This window comes from Jaculus jaculus, chromosome 12 (assembly GCF_020740685.1).
Source record: "Jaculus jaculus isolate mJacJac1 chromosome 12, mJacJac1.mat.Y.cur, whole genome shotgun sequence".
Lineage (NCBI taxonomy): Eukaryota > Metazoa > Chordata > Mammalia > Rodentia > Dipodidae > Jaculus > Jaculus jaculus.
Genome location: NC_059113.1, coordinates 71,695,233 through 71,720,521, shown reverse-complemented (window position 1 = coordinate 71,720,521; position 25,289 = coordinate 71,695,233). Strand labels below are relative to the sequence as shown.

Here is a 25,289-nt window from a genome sequence, read left to right as displayed (position 1 = left end):
GTAAGCCAGATGCACAAGGTGGCACATGTATCTGGTGTTTGTTTGCAGTGGCTGGAGGCCCTAACACAACCACTCTCTCTCTCTCTCCTTCCCTCTCCCTCTCTCTGCCTCTATCTCTTTCTCTCTCTTAAATAAATATATTAAAAATAGTGACTGAATTTCTTTAAAGATTTGCTTAATGCATGTATCCTGATCATTGTGTTCCCTGTGGAGTGGCTATGGATAAGCATAAGAGTGGACATATAAACAAAGGCTTGGAGGGCAAGACAAGCATCTAAATACCACATGCTGAGTTCTCATCTCCACAGGACAGAGGTAAGGAGCTAAAGGAGATGATGGCCAGCATTAATTATAAAACTCTCTAAAGGCAGTTATATAATTGATAGCATCAGAAATTATACTACATATTAAAAATTATTATAATAAAATTGTACTGTATATGCCAATTAGTGGAGTTTACTTGCTATTAGCAGAGATCAGCTACATTAAAGGAAAACAATCTCTGTCCTTTATGAATCTGTTAAACATGAGTACTTACCTGTTTGAGTATCCCGGTGGGCTTGGTTGGGTGGGATGCCACCAAGAGATATGGTAAGCACGTCAAGGCCACCAAAGTCCTGAGTAGGGTGAGTGACATCTTTGTTATAAATTCTGTCAATGGACAGTGCTGTGAGGGATCCATTTCTCCCAATGTGGAAGGTGTGCCAGTGGCCATCAGCAACGTATGCTTCTGGAATGTTTCTCTCTACTTTCCCAGCAACCCCTGCATCAGATGTAAAATGCACTTTGCCATTCTTAATCTGTAAAACACATTAAAATGATACATAAATAAACATGATATGCCTATGTAAAAGAAATTTATTTAAAACACTAATCAGTGTAAAGCAGCTGGCATGGCTGAGGGGCATTAGGGTATACTTACACATGTTCACTCCATAATTTTACATAGCATATAATTTTATATTTAGTAGTTTCAGTAGTTTTTAAGTTTATGATTGGTTTCTCAAGGTGCAGTAAATACCTATCTTAAGTAGATTGCACCTTTTATGATGACTTATGTTTTGATGAAAGAGGCAAGGATTTATAATGGCCAGTTTAGCAAAGGGTAGATAGTGATAAAAATAATATTCAAATTACTAGGAAAATGAAGGATGAGTACTAACATGAAACATAGTTGGAAAAACAAAGATGAAGCAAACCACTATTCCTTCACCCATTACTCATTAACACTTTAGAGGAAATTATGCATATATATGTGTGTTTTGGGGATACTATTCAGAAATGAACGGTGAATTCTGAAGTGTGTCTGGGCAAAATTTAACTTTGGCTGCCTTTGCAGCTTATCTATGGACTTTCTGGTTTCTTTCCCTTCACCCAATAGAACATTGGGACATAGGATGCTCCTGCTCTATTTTCTAGCTCCAAGCTTCTAACTTTATGAGCAGACCACTTCACATAGAGAAAGAATTGATTATGCAAGATGAGCACTTGATTCAGAAAACAGAATCCCATCACAACAGTTAGGGAAAACTAGTATTATTCCCATCCCTTAAGACACAGAGAAGAGGTGGTGCTGTGCCTCAAGGGTTGGGAATAAAAGCATGGACCATTCTGTTGCTTAAGTTAAATGCTACTTCCCGTTGCAACAAACACATTTGGGAGGACTAAAAGTCAGTTAATTTGGACTTTGTGAATATTATGCTTAACACACTGATATAAATTAGTTGTACAGTAATATTTTATGAAATTCATATTTTCAGGGGAATAGAACCTGTGTTGTTAGGCTTTGCCACTGATTCATCTCTGCATCTCAAGTTTAAATCATTTTACTGGGTATTTTTTTTTCCTCATCTAGTTACTTGACGTGACAAGATCCTTGATATCTAAAAACTTGCTATTCAAAATGCTTATACTAACAATATCATGGCTATTAACAGTTATTTTGCTTAATTGGGCTGGAGAGATGGCTTAGATGTCAAGGTGCTGGCTTGCAAAGCCAAAGGACCTAGGTTAGATTTCCCCAGGACACAACTAAAGCCAGATACATGAGGTAATGCATGCATCTGGAGATCCTTTTCAGTGTCTAGAGACCCTGAAGTGTTCATTCTCTTTCTCACTCTATTTGCCTCTCTCTGTCAAATAAATAAATGAATAAATAAATGAATAAATAAATGAATAAATATTTAAATGTCTAATTGTTACCAATGTGATAAGTGCAAGCTCTGGTCCTGCTGAAATCACAGAACTTCACAGTGATAAAAATGGATCTTGACATTTACTTTCTTCCTCAAGAAAGAATATTTCTGTTCATTTCATACACATTGTATTCTAACTAATTTCCTTAGCTAAAAGAGATAATGCACAGAAATTCTCCATATGTTATTTGATTGTCACAAGGACTTTGAATCAGATGAACAGATAATCACATGTACCTGACTCTGTGTCATGCCTTGGAGAACTGACAAGCCTATTTTTTCAGGATTTTATTTTATTGCAATTTTCCTTTCATTGCTTCTAATATGCTTTTCAATTGAAGTTGTCAACAGCACATTCTAAAATAATATTCAGACTTGCATATTCTATAACATGGTGATTTGGTTACTCCTGGAAACAGGATATTTGATTCAGTAAAACAGTAAAGTTATAATCTGAAAAAGTCCTTTTGTATTGAGACACCTGCAGAGTGTGTCACATTCAGCAGCCCTTTGGACATTTTTGAATTCACAGTTCTTTGCTGAGGCGTACAATGCGTTATGGAGTGCTTAGAACTTAACAGTTCTTTGTTGAGTGTTCTATTTGCTATAGGATGTTTAGAACCCAACAGATCTAAATTGCTGAGGTTGTAGTGAGTTATAGTATGTTTGCGTCATTCCAGGACCTCCACACAGCCCCAGCTGTGACCATCAAAGTTATCTCCAAATATTGTGAGATGTCCCCAAGGGAAGGAGTAATCACCTTCAGTGAGAAACACAGGGATCATGGGTTTATGATTGGATGATTTTGAAAAGACTGTTTTTCATTCTCATAATTATTATTTATAATAATTATTGTGATTATTACTGAAAACATACAAAATATAGTTATCAGAGTTGACCTGCACAGGGAAATTGTGAGAATAGAAAGATTAAATTGTGTATCTGTTTTAGTTTTTAATTATATGTAACTCTTTCTAATGGCTTTTTTGTATTTATTTGTCCCTTCAAATTAATTATTGTCAAATTTTCAGACATTAATAGGTGAAAGTGTGTTCTTATATTCTTAAGAATTTACAAGGATGCCTGGCATAGTGGTGTATGACTTGAATCCCAATACTTAGGAGGAAAAGTTAGGAAAACTGCTATGAGTTTGAGGCCAGCCTTTGACTATATAGTGAATTCCAGGTCAATCTGGGCTTGTGCAAGACACTACTTCAAAAAAAACAAACAAAACAAGAAATTACTGGGATGGGGATTGCTCAGTGGTTCAAGGTTCTTGCTTGCAAACCCTGCTGGTGTAGGTTCCACTCACCAGCACTCACATAAAGCCAAAAGTACAAAGTGGTTCATGCATCTGAAGTTCATTTGCAGTGGTAAGAGTCCTTGGTACATTCATATTGACCTTTCCCCCACCAGTTTTCTCTCTTTTTCCCTTTCTCTCTCTCTTTCCCCCTCAAATTAATAAATAAAAATACTTTAAATGAATTTACAAAATTCACATAAATTTAGCAGTACAAAGAATTATAAAATATAAAATGATACTACTGGAAGATAGTCACTATTATTTAACACTAAATCTAATAGGCAAACTGATACTGATTTATTTGTAGGAAGGAAAGCATCATTTTAGAAATTCAGAAGTGCATAGTTGATAGAAACTTCACATGGAGTCTTTGTCCAGCTTAACATTTTACTAACATATAATAAAAGGTCATAAGAAAGCCCATTGAGAAATCAATCTACCATACTCATGAATGTAATTTTAAAAAAGTATTTGTTTCAAAATTATTTGGATAGACCACATGAAATGCTATGTAATAATGTCCAAGTATACATGACTTTACAGACTTTACCTAGATGGCTCATTTCCCATTATTTCTAAATAAAGTCAAATGATTTCAAACTATTGTAACCCTACCATATAGCATATGCTATCAGTGTTTAAAATAATTCCTGGAGCAAAGTATTTTTCCCTAGCAAAGACACATTCTCATTGTTTTTGCTTTGCTTATAAGCAGGGAAAAGTGATATAAACCTTTTATCAGGCAAAATAAATTGGGACAGATTCTGTCATGCTGGCCTACCTGGCATTAGTCTCTACTCTAAAGTAAGACAAAAGTGTTTGGAAACCAAACCATTCAAATCTTTGCTACTCTGACCAATATCTGCAGAGTAGTGAGGACACAGTATCCAGCACTTCTGAGAACTCTAGTAGGCTGTAAAGAATGGGGCAGGAATTATGGGTGAAGTGGTTTGAGCCATGACACTGAAGGCAGTCCACCTAAATGAGGTGAGCATGGGCTTTCTCCCACCTTCACGGTTGTGTAGTTGCTGCTCTCTTGGATGTGGATTAAGACACCGTTCTCACTCCTCGTCCTGAACTTCACTTCTAGACTGTTCACACCAAAAGGCTCCAACATGGCATCTCGTAAGCTCTGTCTTAGCAAGAATTCCCGCTTCTCGCTCTGACTCATGTGGTAGTCCAGGCGTCCTTTGCCTTCTAGTGACAAGGCCGTATCTGGAGTGACAGCTGGAAGCCAAGAAGACAGGGAAAATAGAGTATCCATCAGGGATGTTTTAGAAATTTTTTCCACGGTGCAAAAAATTATTAAAACTGACAAAAAAAATACTAAGTTCTCCCCAACCAAACCCTACTCTGTGAAAATAATTTCCATTTGTGAGTAATGATATGAGCCTAATTCAAATATAAACTTTATTTCAGAACTAGGAAATATGAAACACCTGATGAAAGTCATTAATCATGTGAGACATCTTTTTCCCAAACATTGGCTACATGATAGAAAGCCTAAACATCTGTATACATAGCCACCTGCAAAAATATTCACTTTAAAAGTGTCATCAATTTCATTGCATTTCTAAAATTCATAAATGAGCACCTTTTCACAGTTAAAGTCAATTCATGTCTTTAGTTGTATTAGTTTCTGATCTTTCATAATTTGTTCAAAAATTGTACACAAAATGATATAATTCTCCAGTTTTATTTTCTGTTATAGATGGTTTAACATTGGGCATAATAATTGTGAATATTTTATCATAATCAGATGAAGGTTCTCAGGTCAGAAGTATAGAAGTTTAAGTTACTGTAACCAATAGCAGAGCTAAAGAATTAAAATTAGGGAGATGAGATCACAGGGGAGTCTGTGATGGATCTAGTACTTTGCAAAGGTAAACTGTCGTGTGGATTATTTCTTAATTTAAGAAAGCAGGCCTTAGCCATTTCCCAAGGCAATGATCCTTGCTATGTTTGAAAGTGAGTTTCTACCTACTAAGCACTCACTACTTCAAAGAAATATCTATTATGTGACAACATATTTTTCAGTGTTTTCATTATATCCAAGATAATTACATATAATTATATTCTCTGCTGTGAAGATCTTTTCAATTATGTTGGATCCTACATTTTATCATGCATGTCTCTTCAGTCTCTCATTATAATAGCAACAAATGTCTCCTTAAAATGTAATAAGCTGTCTGCACTGAATTAAGTAGTAATCACTTCTTTGAAAATAAAGCAATTCTTATAAAATGGTCCCATTAGATGTAGGTAGTAGAATACCCGACATGAAATTAAAGAACACCATTTTCTAATAATGGTTTGAATATCATCAGTGTCTTAATAACAGTAGCATCATGGTATAAATGTCAAGTAATTACTAAAGAGATTTAAAAAGCAATGTTCAAACCAACTACAGTTCAATGAAAATCTAAAAGAAGGTATTATCTTTATTTTCATTCATTGGTGAACTATTATTTTCTGTGTTAATTCAGTGCTTTGATATGTGACTATTTCTATCAAATGTGGAAAATTGACCAAAAAATATTAATCTACTGCCAAGATATTGTCCCTGGCATTTTAAATTGCCTCACATTCCAATGGGTGATATAAAAATTACCCAATATTGTATTTATGAGATAAAAGCTAAAGATTCACCTTTAACTGATCCTTTTAAAGATTTATTCTTATCCAGGATTTAAGAAAATTGAAGTGACTCCATATTTTACCTTTTTAAAAATAGTTGATACTGTCAATATTCAGAATGGAATGATAATTTCACTTTGGTGTAAATACACATATTTTACTTTGCCTGGCTAATACAAGCCCCAGTGGAAGACGGAACCATGACCTACATTTCTCACAGTACTTCCCAGTCAGCCCTTCTGTGCAGTGGCACTGTTGCCACGACCAGAAGTCCACGCACGTGCCGCCATGTTGGCAGGGGTTGCGAGTACATGTGCCTTCTAATCGAGGACACCTGCAATAAAATCACAAAAATGTACATAAAGCATAAACGGGAAGAAAGGAATTTTGTTGCAAACATATATTAATTTTGATCTGTGTGTTTAATGGCAGGGAACCATCTATTTATAGAAACTCAGGTTCTAACCACCTTTGGAGCAACTAATGAGAGAGCAGTCATGTGACTCATGCTCTGCTTCACACCAATGAGTTAAATAAAAATACATCTCAAATAACAACAAAGGGGTAGTAATTTCTTCTTTATATTAATCCTTATTTAAGAAAGCCATCTTGGTCCACAAACTCACTGATTACCATCCCACAAGGTCACATATTTACTTGGCTACCCAGGTGCTCCAATCTAGCCACTAACACCACTTATTGAATGCCCATTTATATGCCCAGTAATATTCTAGGTATGGAGGTAAAAGGATTAAAACAGCTATACATTCTTGAAGTAATTTTTCCCTGTGTAAAAGTTAGACAATAAAAATTACTAAATGTATAGTTTGCTGGATAGATAGAATTTCTGAAGAAAACATAGAGTGTTTTTGGAGTTTGGGGCTTCTTGATCCTGAGAGGGTGGAGAAATGATTCCACGGAGACCTAAACAAAGGAAGGGAGTAAGATATATACCAAGAACCTTCCAGGAAAATGAAAGCACAGGTGAGAAAACTCTGTTGTGAACACACACATGCTGAACTTGAGGAAAACCAGGGAGTAGAGTGAGTGAGAAGGAAGAGAAAGTGTTTAAGACAAGAAGTTAAGAGAGAGAGGGCTACATCTTGAAAGCCTTGTCAATCAAGTAATGACCATCCTTTGGATCAGAACAGGATGGGATATAAAGGCATTTTAGGCAGAGGAATGATATGTGTTTCAAAAATGCCACCTGGTTGCCAGAAGAGTGGATATAAAGAATGACAACAAAACTGGCAGCAGTGACCAGCATAGTAGTTGTGACTGAGCAGTATCTGACCCAAAAGTTTGCACAATGTAGCTTAAGAGAAAAATAGAGCTTAATATTTTGAATCTATTAGTAAGGACATGGGGAATGACAAGGCAGGAGACACCCCAAGCTGTTGGCAACGTGCAGCACTCACACTGCTTTTCAGTGTTGTTCCATCATGACATTGAGCAGACTGTACTACCTTTAATGTAATACCAACAATGCATGGGAAACTAAATGCAAATGCAAAACTGTATTAAAATGCATAAAGTGCACATTTAGAAAATGTTGACCATCTTAGCTTTGTAATTTTACTTCTAAGTACCTTATTCAAGGTAATAAGGTCACCAAAGATGTTTGTAAAAATACGTTCATTTCAGGTTTAATAACATTTTAATAAAATTGGAAAAGACTATAGTATACATACAACAGTAGTTAAAATAAAGTATATTACTATTGTGGAACATTAATCTGTTATAACATTGACAATAACCTAAGGGTATTTTCTATGGAATTTACAATGACAGATTATTTTTATTTTCGTCTATATATTTCTTCTGAATTTCATGTTTTATTTATTGTATGTAAATATTTTTAACTATTAATTTGAGATAGATAGAGCAGAAAGAGAAAGAGCCTCCAGCCACTGCAAACAAACTCCAGAAAAGGAAACCACCTTGTACAGGTGGTCTACATGGGTCCTGGAGAATTGAACCTTAGTCATTTGACTTTGAAGGCAAACACCTTAGCCACTAAGCCATCTCTCCAGCCCATAAATTTTTTGGTTGTGAGCAAAATGAGTTTTTAAAGTAAAACTGGCAATTTTCTAAATTCCTCACCATTACTGGGTACCTAAATCAATAATTGAATAAAAAAATCTTACAGTTCCAATAATCAAGCTATTTTCTACCCAAATTTTATCAAGATTTCAGAAATGAATGTCTATAAGTAAAACTACATAACTGCCAATTCAGTGTTATGTGCACAAGGTAGCTAACAGTGACGAGTGACAATGTGTCAGGCTCCCTTTATATGACAAGTTACTCATTTAATCTTCACAAAAATCTGTAAGGTAAATCAGTTTCTACCCATATATTCATTGTTTAGAGTGCAGATAATATTTTTCCAATTAAATATCCTAGTAACAAATAAAATTTCTTAGCTAAAAATATATTTCTAAAATTTAAAACATTTATTGTATCTATGACTGGGGTATAACAATTTCAACTTTGGTGCTCAGCTGGCAGTTTTGAATTTTTCTAAAGGGAAAAGAAATAAAATTTCCATACTGATCGAGGATGCCTTGTGCTGCCAAAGCTTGACTGGGTTCCAGAGGCCTCCCATTGACTGCAAATTCCATTATACAGCCCACAAAGTCATGGCTCTCCACCTGTCCCCTCCTCTGAAGGATTGGGTCTAGAGACCTGATACCTCCAACTGTGATTCGATTTGGCTGAACATCAAGAGACCTAAATTAAGTAGGAAAGATAATGATATTAGTGCCACATAACAGATTACCATTTAGTTTTTAAAGTTGAGCATAACTCTCAAATTTATTACAGTCTGGTAAATGCCAGTGGAGAACATTCCCAGTCAATACATGTCCTTTAAACCTGCCTACAGGATCACTGGATTCTTATAGCATAAAAAATAGTAAAGTTTAAGAAAATATTGCAATTACAAACCTTAAACTGTCGAGTCTGCAAGCATGTGCACACTACCAGAGAAGCCAAGGCATAGAAGTGTCAACTCTGGCATTTATGCCTATTGTTTTTCTCTGCAGCAATGACACGGCATGCATGGCTGATGACTAATACAACCCATGCATGATGCAGTGCTATAATTCTCTGATAGTATTCCTATCAAAATCATTTGTATTTCTGATAGGCAAGTATAGTTCAGCGCAAAACACTACTGAAAATTCCACATGAACTGCTCCTAAATGGCAGAGCATGTTGGGACCTCCATCCTACACTTCTTTGCCAGCTCAGGTCCCTCAAAAGTGTTTCAGTAAGATTTCAAAGAATTCTGGTTACATTAAACTCTTTGATTTAGCTTTTACCTCTATCAACTCAGCACAGATTACTATTACTTATATAGTGTGAAAAATCTCTTTCAGGGAGGTATACTTTTCTACACTACCTAGAGTAATATAGTTATTCTAAAATGACACATTTTAATTTATAGTAATAACATGAATTAAACAGGTGTTTACACTCACCAGTCATCTGAAAGTGCTACATTGCTCACAGTGCAATAGCCTGGTTCTTGGTTCTCAGAACAGGAGTCCACAGTCAAGGAGGCTGCCTATAAGCCATAAAGGGAGACATCACCATGGGTCCTACTGATGCACTGAGATTCCTAGCCAACACCACCCAAGACTGGCTTCCATGTAGAGAAAATTTTGTCATTTTGATTAACATTTTGATGTAATATGTTGCAATATAAACCAAGTCACATCTCTCTTTGATGTCTCTAAAACTGAAATTGTAATTATATCTGCAAATAAGAGGTAAGAGATTGGACTAAAAATTTTTCACATGCTCCTTCTTTTAATGAAGAAAAAAAATTAAAAATACATTAAGTTTTCTACTTCTGGGATATTTCACTGGGATTCTAATTTTTTAAATACTATTTACCCTACTACCCAGTTATTTAAATAAATGAAAAAATCACCATCATGTTTTCAAAAGACTTAATTCTAATAAGACACTCATATTTACAAAAATATTATGAAAACACAGTGAAAAACACTATAACAGCAATTTAAATTTATGAAGACAATGATAACATTATAATGCTTGGATTAATGTTAAAGTTTATGATTAAGTAGAGAATCCAAGTAAGTTCCTTCATTTATGTTAAGAATTACTCTTCAAATGACATTCCAGCATAGCTGTGTCCTCTGATTGTCTGCATGGTGGAAATTCTTTAACAGTATCTCAGTAAGTCCATCTATAATCATCTCTGCATCCTAAGGGATGCAATGCAATCCAAATGGAATGATCAGTATAGTAGAACCTGTAAGTATTCCATGTGGTCCATGAAAATTCCCTCATTGTGTTTAAAATGCCCAAGCATCAGATAGAAGCCAAGGTTCTCCATGTTGAGCCACAGCCATTGAGGAGTCTCCAGCACATTTCAATGCCAAATTGCCTTTCCATATTACTCTATATTTGGCAAGCTTCCTGTAATGAGGGGCCTTTGTTACCCAAACTTTAGTAAAATTCACCAAAAGGCAAATTCTCATGTTTTAGTTGATGAAATTGTAAGAATAATACTCAGAGTATGGCATTTCAGCCATGTCAGGCTCATTTTTAGAGGCAATCCAATATCCAGAAGTAAGGGAGGATTAAGGACTTCCCTTATTGAAAACACAATTTCTAAGTTGATCTGAATGTCACAGCAGTAGGCTGATTTAAGCTTGCTACCTTTATATAATATAAACAGCACTCACCATGCCTGCTCTCCGTGCAATCACAGTGTGAAAATGTCCATCTGACACCTTCTTCATGGTGGTGAGTTTGTATGTACCACTGCCTAAGTTATAGGAAAATCTCAACCTTTCTTCAGCAATTTCAAGAGCCAAAAACTCTGCCCGCTCTCCAGTTTGGTTGTCATAATTGTAAAGCAATAAGGCGTGACTTTGGATAGTGGCAAATTTGACATAAATATAGTTGTTATTGGGGTCCAGGCTGGGAAATTCCATGTAGGAAAGTTCCTCAAACCCGTAACTGTTCAATTCACAGTGCTTCCCAAAGACACCTGTTAGAAAAATGGAAAACTGACATTAAAACCCAGTGAAGTTTTATCAAGTTATTCTCATTTAAGTATTTTAGGTCATAATAATGAGTCATGTTGACAAATTTTTATTTCCTACAAGATGTTGTCTTTTTGAAATAAAAATACAACAAATTAATACTCTTCTAGCCAGCAAGGAATGCTCAGTGGGAGAATGTTTATCTAATATGCTGGAGGTCCTAAATTGCACCCATAGCACTGTAAAGGGAAAAAGGAAGAAAACTAAGAGAGATGGTAAGCTGAGGTTGTTGTTTGTAAAATTAAGAATTTAAGTATGCCTCATTCTTCACAATGAAGGACTTAGTGAAATGGAATAAGTTTGAAGAGTCTTCTTTCCTAGAAAACCTCAAAAGTCAGTTTGCTGATTTTTCAAAGGTTTAGTATGCTGTAATATTCAACAAATATGTTTTCTTCATCATATGTAATTCTTCCATATACTATCCACTCAATTAAGAATGGTAAATTCAATTGTTTTGACCTGATAAAAAGCCATCCCCATGCTCAGTAATGTATTCCAAGATGTTAAAATAAGGGTATGTAGTCCCCACTTCTAGAAAAAAAGAAATTGTTATTTTAGGTTTTTTATCTCTTACTTGATTTACACTGTCTTTGGAATGTCCTTCTAAAATCTAGTTGAAAATCGTTTTGTTGTTGTTGTTTCTTATTTTATTGTGTGTGTAATTCATTATCCCCATTATTTGTGCTGGTTCTTTTACCATCTTCAAAAGTGAGTCTTGTAGAAGTCACAATTCTATGCCAAAATTCTTTTCCCACAAATACTAGTAGACTGTAGCCAATGTTGGAAAAATAACTTTGGCCAATACATAATGACTTTTGTTAACTTCCAAATATTCAGTCTTTACTTTTATCTATATATCTATTATAGATGCATTACATTTAGAATCATGGAATTGTTCAACTCAAAGCAATCAATGTCATAACTTTCTAGAGTATTTAAAACTTTTTTTAAATTATTTTTTATTTTTTTTTTATTTGAGAGCGACAGACACAGAGAGAAAGACAGATAGAGGGAGAGAGAGAGAATGGGCACGCCAGGGCTTCCAGCCTCTGCAAACGAACTCCAGACGCGTGTGCCCTCTTGTGCATCTGGCTAACGTGGGACCTGGGGAACCGAGCCTCGAACCGGGGTCCTTAGGCTTCACAGGCAAGCGCTTAACCGCTAAGCCATCTCTCCAACCCTATTTAAAACTTTTTGAAAGTCACAGAACCATGGGAAACCAAAAAAAGAAAATGAAGTTAGATACTGTATCACATTTTACATATAATTTTTTAAAACTAAAGCAGCCTAAGAGGGGCTGGAGAGATGACTTAACCATTAAGGCACCTGCCTGCAAAGCCAAAGGACACAGTTTCATTAACCCTATCACTTTTGTAAAGCCAGATACTCAAGGTAGCACATGCTTCTGCAATTTGTTTGCAGTGATTGGAATGGCATGCCCATTCTCTCTCACTCTCTATTCCCCCCTCTCAAATAAATAAATAATAAACAAAATGAAAACAATAGCATTAGAGGCTGCTAGAGTTATTTGTCTTCTCCTTTTCTGTTGAGGCTCAGGTAATACTAAAATGAATAGAAAATTATAGGAATGACACATACCTAGACATACACATATAAATATCATATATCATAATATATCCATAACACCACATATTATACATAGTATAGACTGATTTTCTATATTTGAATTTATACTTACATGGGTATTTATAGTTTATAGACTTATACTGTATGGGCAAATTACACTGATATACAATACTACTCATTTCAATTAATTGTTAGTTGTTATGGTCACATTACTTTTGCAAACAGAAAGAGTAACTGATGTCAGTGAAAGAGCAAACAGCATCTAATTAAACAGAGCATTGAGGTAAAAATAGCACAATGGGTTCCTGGGATGGCTTGAATGAAATGTCCCCAGTATCTTTTAAAATTTGAATATTTGGTCCAACTGGTGGCAAGTTGGAAAAGATGTGGAGCCTCTGGGAGGTGGAGTTTGCTGGAGGTAGTGTGTCATTAGGGAAGATCATGAGGTTTACTAGTCCAAAGTACTATGTGTTCAGAATGAAACCACTCAGAATATTTCATTCTTGCTTCTATGGAGATGTGATGCCCAGCTGTCTGCTCTGTCATGCTTTCCCTACCACGATGAAACTTCCCCTCATACACTAAATTAAAATAACCCTTTCTGTCCTCAAGCTGCTGCTGGCTGAGTGTTGTCTCTGCAAGGAGAACATAACTGCTACAACCACTTTAGGTCTTTCTTGATTAAACTGTAACTAATCTATAAAAAACAGTTAAAAGTTTGAATCTTCCTCCATAAGAGTATATAGGTATTTTAAAAGTGTGTGTGTTGTCCTTTTATTCAAATCTGTACTTCTTTTAAGAATATGAAAATACATAGATTTTATTTCCATTATGAAGGATATTTTTATTATCTTCATGTAAAGTGAGTTTCTTATATTTTGAGTATAATAAAATTTAATGAGGTTTTAAAGTTATCTTCCAAAGAAATGCCATGAAATTAATTTCAATAAAGATCAAAAGAAACCATAAAGTTATCTTTAAGGGTATCTACCGTCAGTATCACCTAATATAGTAATTTATAATTCATAAATATAAAATAGTATATATAATATATACAGATGTGTATTATATATTTAGTAATATGCAGTGTTACATATACATAAGAATATAATTTGTCTTATAATAATTTTATAAGACTTTATGTGAAGAAATACATATATTGTGTTTGTATATAAAAAACTTTACATATACCATAACCAAGTTCTTAAAAACGCATGGGCTAAGCTCTTCTTATAAAGTTTGAAGCATGTTAGTTTTTTCTTAGGCATAATTTAAATGGTTTAAGACACTGAAAAGATATTTTATAATCCAAATAACAATCCTTTAACTGATACAAATGTAAACAGTGCAATTTATTTTTCCAGCTTCAAAATTACAGTAATGTTGTTTGATAGGATACGTGTGTAAGCAGCTCAGATATTTGTTTGAGACATTCCATCTTCCACTTCTATTTGAATGTTTCACCCACACTAAATTTCAGAAGGAAAATAACTTTTCTCTTAATTCAATCTTTGCAGTCTGGGATTATGTGTTGGCATTCCAAGGCCTTTAGTTTTCTTTTCCTTTATAAGTGCTTATATTGTCAGCTGACTATGTCTAAATTTAAATAGTGTTTTGTTTTGTTTTGTTTTGATTTTCCATTGGAAGGAATAAGGACAGCAATGTGTACTGCCAGCTCCATGTCTACTGGGATTTTTAGTGTGTTGTTCCTATCTCCTGGGTTGTTTGGCAGGTGAGGTGAAACTCTATTTGTATCCCATAGCACTTCCCCACAAAGGGTCCCTGTATCAGTGACTCAGCATAAAAAAATATATATTCCAGTTTGGTATTAATTGTCTTAAATCCTCATTTTTGCTTTTGGAATGCAAAAGAACTAAAATGTACACACTTCTTTTCAGTCACTTGAAAATCATTTTCCACTTTCCACTCCAATTTATTTTATTTTCATTACAAACTACCAAGTTGCACCTTGAAGCCTAACTTTGGTGATATGAGAAAAAGCAACATTGTTTAAGCTTTTCAGAGACCAGTGAAAGAAAGGACACTCCAGGCAATCTAAGCTGTGGCTGCACTCTTTGTGATGGGCTGTACTGTTCCATCCACATTCTGCTGAGACCCTCAATGAATCTCTACGAATGAAGGAAGCCAGAACTATGCAAGAACCAGCTAGTTTCTTGGGGTAGTTGTATTCCAATTTCTTTTTAATTTTTCTTACATGGAGTACTTACTTAATTTCTGAACCTCAGAATCTTATAAATTTCATGTTTCATATTTGATTTTATAGGCTGTTTCTAGCATTCTTTTAATGTTGTGCTTACTTACTGGTTACTGGAAACAACATTCTTTTCTCTTTCTTAAAGAAAGAGACAAGATCATCAGTAGATGGATTCTGGGTGTATTTGACCAGTGACATGTGTGTGCATGTGGAAGTCATCATATGTTTTCCTCAATCATTCTTCACCATATTTTTGATACAGGGTCTATCACTGAACCCAGGTCTCACTGATGTCATTAGACTGACTACTCAGCAAACCTGAGAGATTCTCCTGTTTTGACCTCGTCAGCTCTGTGTTACAGGTATGTGCTTCCAAGCCTGGCTTTCCTGTGGGCATCAGGATTCAAACTCAGGTTTTTACGTATGTGTGGCATGCACATTATCCAACGAAATGTCTCTTCAGCCCCAGAGTTTTAATTAATGAATTCTAGGCAAATGCAAAGGCATCCATCAGTACTCGAGGAGCTTTGTCCTGTGGAGACAACATTGATTCAATATTCTTTAGCTGAATATTTTTTTCTAATAATGTTTCCTTTTGAGTAATTTCATGATATTTATTTTATAGAATTTTTAAAAAGGTGTTACACAGAAATCCAGCATTTTCTTGACAAAGTGAACATATTCAGTTTTTATTTACAATGTGATCAATGGTAAAGTTACCATTATATTTATATATATATGGTAGTGTGTATGTATTATATTACACTAAGTACATATTATATATATTTTTATATGTTAGTAGGTATATAGTATGTATATTTCTAGGTGTTATAAGTAATCCAGAAACCACAAGCCTTTGTTATTATTTTGTATGACTCATGATATAAGTTAACATACTAAATTTTTCAGAAAATGAAAATTAACATTAGAGTTTAGTATAGTCCTGATTCATGGAAAATCAGATTGATTTCAATTTTGCAGGTGTTTTTATCTATTTAATCCCTACCAGGTATATTTGGGCCCCATTCTTATCATTCTAATAAGAAAACAATGTTCTATGGTACAGAAAACACAAAATTCCTAGATAATAGCACAAATCATGAACTTCTCATTGCAATCACTCCTTTCGAAAAGAAAAGGGAGTTGCTGTAGAGATGACTCAGTTGATAAAGGTACTTATTTGCAAAGACTGAGGGCCTGGTTTCAATTCCTTACTATCCAAGTAAAATCAGATGCACAAAATGGTTCATGTGCCTGGAGGTTTCTTTTGCAGTAGGAGGAGGCCCTAGCACACCCATCCATTCTCTTTCTTTCTCTCACTGTGTTTGCATCTTTCTCTCACGCTTTCAAGTGAATAAATTAAAAAGGAAAAGGTATAAATAAGTATGCTTGCACTGAACAGCTTGTAACAAGGCCAGACTAGAATCTGGCTTTGTTCCTGTGATACATGGTCTTTGTCTCATTCTCAGAACAGGGTCCTTTGCAGAAGCCCTGTGCTATTTATGAGTATTTAAAAGACATGGAAAACCAGGGAGATTCTATTTCTGCCCTCTGCATTTGACCTCTGTGTTAGGTCTAACACTGAGAATTTTAACATTTTATTCAAAGAAATATCAGACATCTAATTTTAATAATATTACATAGCTCTGACTGATTCAAATGATATGTCACTATACAATGTAAAAATTCTAAGTAATCTATTACAATAGTCAACATGTGAATGTGACAGACAGAAAATAATTCTGCAAATTTTCCTCAAATTCAAAAGTTTATTTATTATTATCATTTAGTTATTACTATACCTTGGTAACCATTTTTATTTTCCAAAAATCTTATTGAGAACTGCATTTTAGGTAACAGTGAAATACTTCCACATGACTACTCCTCATCTAAACACAAACTTTGAATATCATATTACTCAACCTTACTTGAGTGAAGTAAGGAATAGTTTTGAGCACATTTAAATTTGATTAAAAATAGTAATTAAATGCTGCTTAATTCTAATGGAAACATTTCCTTTCAGTTTTAATGGGATTATATTTACTAATGCCTTTGGATTTTACATCAATATTTGTTCCCTTGTCATATGAAGGTACATACCTAAAGCTGACCCCAGGCAATGTTTAGAAACCTCCATTAAGGAGTTCTTGTTTTCTCATCATGACTGCCAAACATATTGAAAAAATCCTCACAGCTCTTCTCTGTCTTTATACAGATGACTGGCAGCTAGGCTTTTAGGTCACACATGACATACTTGCTTGCTATACGAATAACTAGGTCAAGCTCCATCCCCACACCCCCTTTTCACACTGTGGAAGTAGACTTTGTCAATTTGAAAACCTAATAATGTTTCTAATAGCATTTTAATGATTAACCTTTTAAAAGTTTAAAGCATTAGTATTTTGTTTGACTGTGACCGCCTATGCAAAGCAAGTGATATCTTTTTAGTCACTCATGGCTATTGCAAAATTTCTAAACTGTTAGTCAAAATGTATGTATATAAATGTGTGTATATATACATCTATCTATCTATCTATCTATCTATCTATCTATCTATCTATCTATCTATCTATCTTATCTATCTATATGATATTTACTACATACACACACATATGTATGTGTGTGTGTGTACATACATATTATATGTGTGTGGTGGTTTGAATGTGCATGTACCTGCCCTGTCATCTTAAATATTTTTAAAATATTTTATTTATTTGAAAAAGAAAGAGAAAGAGAGAGAGAGAGAATGGGCATACTAGGGCCTTTAGCTGTTGCAAACAAACTCCTTGTGCATCTGACTTTACTTGGGTACTAGGGAATAGAACCTGGGTTGTTTGGCTTTGCTGACAAGTGATTTAACCACTAAGCTATCTCTCTGGCCTTATTTTGATTACTCTTCCTATGTCGTCTTCAGCAGGCAGAGCTATTCTGGAAGAGGTATGCGACTAGGATGGATCTTGAATCCATGCAGAGAGCTACCTTGACTCTGAGGTGCTCATGCTTGGGTGATATTCTCTCTACTCTGAGCATCTGATGGAGTGGTCCCTCCTTTTTCACCTTGATGAAGCTTTCCCTTGAATCTGTAAGCCTGAAATAAACTCTTTCCTCCCATAAGCTCCTTCTGATAGGTTGTTTCTGACAGGGATTTTTGGTGAGATGAATCTGACTATGTCATTTTTGGTCTCTTTGAATGTGTTTGTAGGAGGAATGTGGAAGGATTTATACTAATTTATTTATTTATTTTTTTTGTTTTTTTGAGGTAGGGTCTCAATCTAGCCCAGGATGACCTGAAATTAACTATGTAGTCTCAGGATGGCCTTGAACTCTCTGCAATCCTCCTACCTTTGCTTCCTGAGTACTAGGATTAAAGGCGTGCACCACCACGCCTGGCTCATCTTAGTTATTTTTGGTTAAGCTTCCTACTTAGTCTTCAGTAGGTGGAGAATGCTGAAGGAGGTTTGTCACTGAGACTGCACCTTGAGTCAGACACACTAAGGGTGTTAAGAGCCAGACTGACTTCTGTATGTTCATGTTTGTGGGTTTTTCTCTCCCTACTTTAAGTATATTATAGAGTGAGCCATCTTCTGCCATGATGGAGTTTCCCCTGGAATCTACAAGACTGAAAGAAATCCTTTCTTCCCATAAGGTGCTTCTGGTTGGATGTTTGTTTTAGCAACACAAAGGCAACTGCAATGTGTGTGTGTGTGTGTGTGTGTGTGTGTGTGTGTGTGTGTATTATGGCCATGAGTGCTTAAAAATACTTAGTAATTGCTTTGCACAGAAGTTCATATTCAAATAAAAATATATAACATAAGTATAACACACACACACACACACACACACACACACACACACACACACATATATATATATATATATATATATATAGAGAGAGAGAGAGAGAGAGAGAGAGAGAGAGAGAGAGAGATTGAGAATTTCAGAATATCATGTATGTCCACCTGGCCTCGAAATCTATGTAGCCAAGGATTACCTTGAATTGCTGATCATTTATCCTTCATCTTCTTAGTACTGAAATTATAGGTGACTGCAGGCATACTTCACTACACCTGGATTATGCAGTGCTAAGGATGGGACCCAGGTTCTCTATATCATAGGCAAGCACTCTGCTGACTGAGCCTTATCACTAGCCTCAAAACAGATCTTTATAATAAAGAAGTCATACTCACCAAATGGACAATGGCAATAATATGATTCCACACCACTTTGACAGGAACCACCATTGAAGCAGGGATTGCATTCACAGTAGTTGACTGATGATTCACACATTTTCCCTAAAATGTATCAAACTTGTTGAGAAAACTTATACATAAATATATTACCAGTAAAGTATAATGATATGTATAATTTCATCCTGGACTCATCATGTCTCAAAGGAAATTAATCAGAAGACATTGAACTTGAAATTAGAAAATTGGGATACCTCATACTTTAAAATCTGGTATAGTTGTGTTATGGTATAGATATTCATATTTAGGAAATAATTTACAATACCATCTTGAGAAAAAAGTCCTATCTTTCAAGGAAATGACACAATGATCAGATTTGAATATTTCTGAATTCATTTTTCTTGATTTTATTTTTTCAATTATTTACTCTTTGTGATTGAAGGGTTGGAATTTTATAGCATCCTTTTTATTATAAATATTTCAAATCAAATAATTAATACTGACTTAATGTTTATGGTTAACACATGACAGAGGGTCAAGAAATAGACATGAAGAAAGTGGAGAATTATCCTTAGTTTCATTTTTGGTGGGGCTTGTTTTTTTGATATTTTACTTTTACTTTAACTTTTATTTATTTATTTATTTATTTATTTATTTATTTATTTACAATCATAGAGAGAACTAGAGAGTCACAGAATGAGAATGGGTGCACCAGGGCCTCTTGCAAACAAACACCAGACACTATGCTACTTTGTGCATCTGACTTCATGTGAGTCCTGGGGTATAAAACTCAGGCCATCAGGCTTTGTTAGCAAGCACCTTTAACCACTGAAGCAACTTAAACTAGCCCAAGTTTTTATTTTATTTTATTTTATTTTTTGAAGTGAGGTTTTACTCTAGGCTAGGCTGACCTGGAAAATGAAGCCATTACAAGGAGACATATATTTCACAAATGAAACAGCTTTTAGAATTGGTGTGCTAAATATTGATTTGAATTTGACAGGCTCTAGAATTATCTAGGGCACAAATATCTACATGTTTATGAATTTATAGTTTGGGTTAATTGAGATAGGATAAGTCATTACAAATGTGTGTGATACCGTTCTGTGGGCTGAGTACCTGGAATTAATTAGAGGCAAAAGTTAGCTGAGCATAAGCAATAATTTGTCTGTTTTCTGACTGCAGATGCAATATGGTCAACCATCTGCTTTACACTCCTGTCACCATACATGTTCCATCATGGTGCACCCGTAGACTGTGATCCAAAAATTAACTCTTCCTCCCTGAACTTGCCTTCCCTAGGTATTTTGTCATAACAACAAGAAAAATACCTAATATAGACTAGTATCATTCCTGAGAAAAAATAAAAATATGACACAAAGCAATTCAGACTTTTATTTCCATATCTAGTTATCCCAAAGTAATTATTAAGAATTTGATGTGTTGGTAGCCAAAACTCAGTTTACCTATTTTTTGTTGTTTCTGTTTTATATAAACTTCATTTTACTGTAACATCATTGTTTGTAACTTAAAATCAACTGACTTTTAAAATATATTTGTTAGCATAATTTTTAGCTTTTCAGTTCCAAAAAATGGTAAGATATTATAGTATTTAATTTTCATTAATAGTTGATTTTATTTACTGTTCTTGGTTTCTATGGGATACTAATGAGTACTTTATACATCTTGAGACAGAAGATGCATTTTATAAGCATAACTAGGCTTAACATTGAACATACATAATGCATTACATCACTTTTTTTTTTTTTTTTTTGCTTTTTTGCCTAAAACAGCCAGAAGTTTCTGTTTCACTCAGTATTGTTTTTGTGGCTTGATTATGTAGCCACAATTGTTAGGGTCTGAAATTATAAGTGTGAGTCAGGTCTCATGACACAGCTAAGTTAGCCATTCCTGTACATCATGGAGTCATGAGCAGAACATGTTTTCCTTCACAAGCATAACTCATAGCCTCCTTACAAGGCAAAACATTTAAAATATATTTGTTTATTTTTATTAATTTATTTGAGAAGGAAAGACAGAGAGAGAAAGAGGCAGAGAGAGAGAGAGAATGGGCGCGCCAGGGCCTCCAGCCACTGCAAACGAACTCCAGATGCGAGCGCCCCCTTGTGCATCTGGCTAATGTGGGTCCTGGGGAATCGAGCCTTGAACCAGGGTCCTTAGGCTTCTCAGGTAAGCGCTTAACCACTAAGCCATCTCTCCAGCCCATGGCAAAGCATTTTAGAATGTTAATGCATTCAAAAAAGGAAACATGAAAATAAACAAGTTCCTAATTTGGAGGCCCCCAAATTAGGTTTTAAATATTATAGAGGCAAGCAAGAGGTCAGTCTTTACTGGAAACCTTGCTGAATATCACACCGAAAGTGCTGTTTTTAAGAAGCATTTCCTTCCTCAATGGAGAATAACCAAGACCTACTGGCTATACTTTTCATTATTTACTGGCGATCAGCAAAGTCACACCCCACTACTTCCTCTCATGATTTTCACAGTAAAAGAAGACACAACTTTCGTGAAATAAGTACTGCTTAATGTTGTTATTCTTTTATTTTTTTCTGAAAATTATCTTAGACTAGTGTTCAAAGTCATATGTAATAAATATGTAGACCTAAATATTTTATAGTTAAAGTCAACCTAATCTTTAGATAATGGTCATGGACTACAAATTGCCAACTTCCCTTCTTAAAGACAAGAGGTAGGGGCCAGGAGTAACAAACATAAGTATATACTATCATATATGTTGGCTTCTGTACTCTGCAAGAAAGGTTACAAGTAAAGTCACTAGTCATTGAACCTATGAAGTTCAATGCTACCTTGATTTGAATCCTGCTATAAATACTACCATTTAGATTTAGGATCAGCAAAATAAATGTAGGCTTTTTATTTCCAGATATAATTTATATAAATCCCTTATAATATTGACTCTGTACACAATGATTCTTTTATGTAGAGGTCTAAGTTTAATTCAAATATAAACTATAGGCTATTGCAATTAGTTCAAAAAGGAGTAAAGAAAAAGCATCTTAATATAAACAAGACTTCTTCTTCCTCATGTGTTTGGCAGTTCTGTGACTACACTAGTGGCAGACATTTTGGAAAACTCAGAAGTATTCTGAGAATGAAGACCTTTGAAAACATCAATTTATTCATATATACAATGATAAACATAGGAATTGTTTAGAGAAAACTAACTTTATGTTAAACATCTCAATATAAAGATACTTTACCTTTTTCTAAAAAGATCATGATTGAGAATACATAAAAATAGCTCTGTGAGATTCTGACTAAAATAAATTATTACAGAGTTTGGAAGAAATAGATTTATTTTTTCCATTAGAGTATATGAACTATTCATTATTCTAAAATTTAGTTCTTAGTTCTCATTTTTATTAGTAAAAATAATTTTAAAATTCATACCCTCAAAGGATTGACTGTTCTAGATATTGAGATTCAAAGAATTTGAGAACTTGAGGCTTTAATTTAAAGTATACTTTCTCTTGTGTAAGGAAAGGATGTTGTGATTGTATTTAGCATTTTAAAGAACCCTACTAAATGTGTATTTCTTGAATTTGGTACATTTTGTTCTATTAACGAAGTAGAAATAAAAACAAAATAAAATAAAAAGCAAAACTTGAACTGCTCTTCCTTGATTGGCCTACTAAGACATAGAATTAATGACACAAGATGGCCAGAGAATGCAGTGGCTTGAATTACTGTAACCTGCTCCTGGTATGCTGGAGCACTATGGAATGTTCTTGGATCATGAACTTAATGGTGCAAGTCTGTTAGGGATAGTCGTCAATGTCTTGAGGTCTGGCAATATTTTGATAAGATGTATACAAATAAAAGCCCCAGCTTTCTGCAAAGCAAAATAAATATTTCTGTTAAGATGTGTTTATTGTTAGAACAGGTGCTTAGAAAAATAAATTGATCTCCTTTCTTTTACTATATCACTTAATTGTGTGGGCATTCACAATTTGCATTAGATGTTTGTCAGATTGTAAAAATTCTTAGTGTATGGAAAATTAGGAAGTTCTGAAGAAAACAAATGCTTCACAGGTTAGCCACAGTGGGTTTCCATAGAATTTCCAAGATTGTGAGCTTAAAGAAAACATTTAGCTTATACATGATTAGAAGCTGGTGATGGGATGATGTACTGAACACATGGTGAATCTGTGTATTCACCATAGTATATATTCCACAAGGATGGATATCCATGGTTCACTTATTCTATACCACATACTACTATGGGATAGTATAGCACAGCCCAGGTAATGTCTAGCTATTAATTAAATCATTCTATATGAATACAATGGTTTTTGATCTCCTGTGGTTCCCAGGACATACCTATACTTTGCTACAAGTTTTTTATAACTGGTTTATATATGCAGGGACTAGAGCATTGGGGGAAAGTATCAAAATATATTTTATTTCAAAATTAACTATATTCTATAATAAACATGTGCCAATCATACTAAATATACAAGTTTATGATCTAAGATGATTTAGAAAGAAAGTAGTTATATTTATATAACTTAATATTCCCTTCCTCAGGAAAGGTGCTATCAAAAATGTGAGTTCATCTGAATATCGTATCTGCTAGTATTACCAAAGCAAAGTTCCATGTTTGAAAAGAACTGCGAGTATGAAAGCCAAAACTAAAAGTCCATTTTTGTGTTTTAAAACATTCACAAGCCAGGTGTGGTTGTGTGTCCCTTTAATCCCAGCACTCAAAAGGTAGAGGTAGGAGGCTTTCCATGAATATGAGGCCAACTTGAGACTACATAGTGATTCCAGGTCAGCAACCCCACTGGGAAAAAAAATAATTAAAATAAAATATGAGTGACTATAGTCTCAATGAGACTACATATAATTATATTTGATGGTATGGATAATAGTCATGATAAACATTTCTATATAAGTACTTATATTCTGAAGAAATAAGACACATTTAAGCTACTAGAGACCTAATATACTAATGTCTTAATAAGATAATATATCACCTAAGCTATCTGTCCATCCTAATCATGGAAATAATATGTGAGCAGAAACTGAAGCTTTTGCCTCTGAGTTGGTATGAATGTAAAGTGCCCACCATAGCCTCTTGTGGTTTTTGACTAATACTCAGCCTTAATCCTAGGTGGTACAGCTTTGGAGAGGTAGAACTGTGATGGAAAAGAATGTCACTGGGGGTGAGCCTGGATCTTTATTAGTCCAACCTTGAGTACTTAAAAGCTTACTCTTTCTGTTTTCCGCCTGTTGATATGACAAAATTTGAGGCCCAGCTGTCTTCTCTTGCCATGCTTCCCATTATGATGAAACTTCCCCTCAAAACTACATTACAGAAATAAACCCCTTCCTTTTATAAGCTGCTTCTGTTTAGTTGTTTTGTTTCAGAAATGAGAAGGTAACTGCTATGGCCTCTCTTAAGTGAAACATCTCAGAAAAATTATTATGCAAAGCCTGTATATAATATCTTATGTTTGGGAAAAAATAGCTACTTATATTGTCAATTGTCTTAAGAGTGATGGATGGATAAGTTTCATTCTCTCCTGAAATATCCAAGCTTACTTGAGAGCAGAGGATATTTCATATGGTTATAAACCCTCGACATTACTCCAGAAACCATACCTGAAATCCATCTGGAAGTGTGGAATGGTTACAGGGCCCATGCTATGCATGAATCATGTTTTAAGAGATTCAGCTTTAGAAACTAACTCTGTCTGCAGGCCGAGCTTCCTTAATGCAAGTGGTAAGCTATGAACAGTGAGAACCTTTGGGTAGGAAGACATGTTCTAAGATGTTGCAGACTGTAGCTGTGCTGTAAAATTCAAGTTCTACTGGAGATAAGATATGGGGGGAAGAAAAATTGGTGTCGCTGTGAAGCTGATGTTTTCCTACAAGATCTGGAATTGTGAGGTATTAATAATAAAAGGATTTTTGAGACACTGACACATATTTACAATGAAAATTATTTTTGGTAATTTTTACATCCCAAGAAAGCCTACAAAATATTTTTTCACGTGTTCTATATTATCATAAACCTGTTCATACTGTCTAATATTC

General features: G+C 34.6%; 1 protein-coding gene across 1 annotated transcript in view; it reads right to left on the bottom strand.

Annotated features, from left to right (window-relative positions):
* The window catches only part of Fat4 (FAT atypical cadherin 4), a 184,065-nt gene that overhangs the window by 5,690 nt on the left and 153,086 nt on the right, over positions 1 to 25,289 (bottom strand). The window contains exons 11-17 of the mRNA XM_045131880.1: positions 19,209 to 19,313; positions 10,857 to 11,164; positions 9,621 to 9,706; positions 8,689 to 8,868; positions 6,345 to 6,469; positions 4,508 to 4,725; positions 539 to 800 (exon numbers count right to left, since the gene is read on the bottom strand). Of these exons, the coding sequence (XP_044987815.1) occupies positions 539 to 800; positions 4,508 to 4,725; positions 6,345 to 6,469; positions 8,689 to 8,868; positions 9,621 to 9,706; positions 10,857 to 11,164; positions 19,209 to 19,313 (1,284 nt within the window). The remainder of the gene's footprint in view (positions 1 to 538; positions 801 to 4,507; positions 4,726 to 6,344; positions 6,470 to 8,688; positions 8,869 to 9,620; positions 9,707 to 10,856; positions 11,165 to 19,208; positions 19,314 to 25,289) is intronic.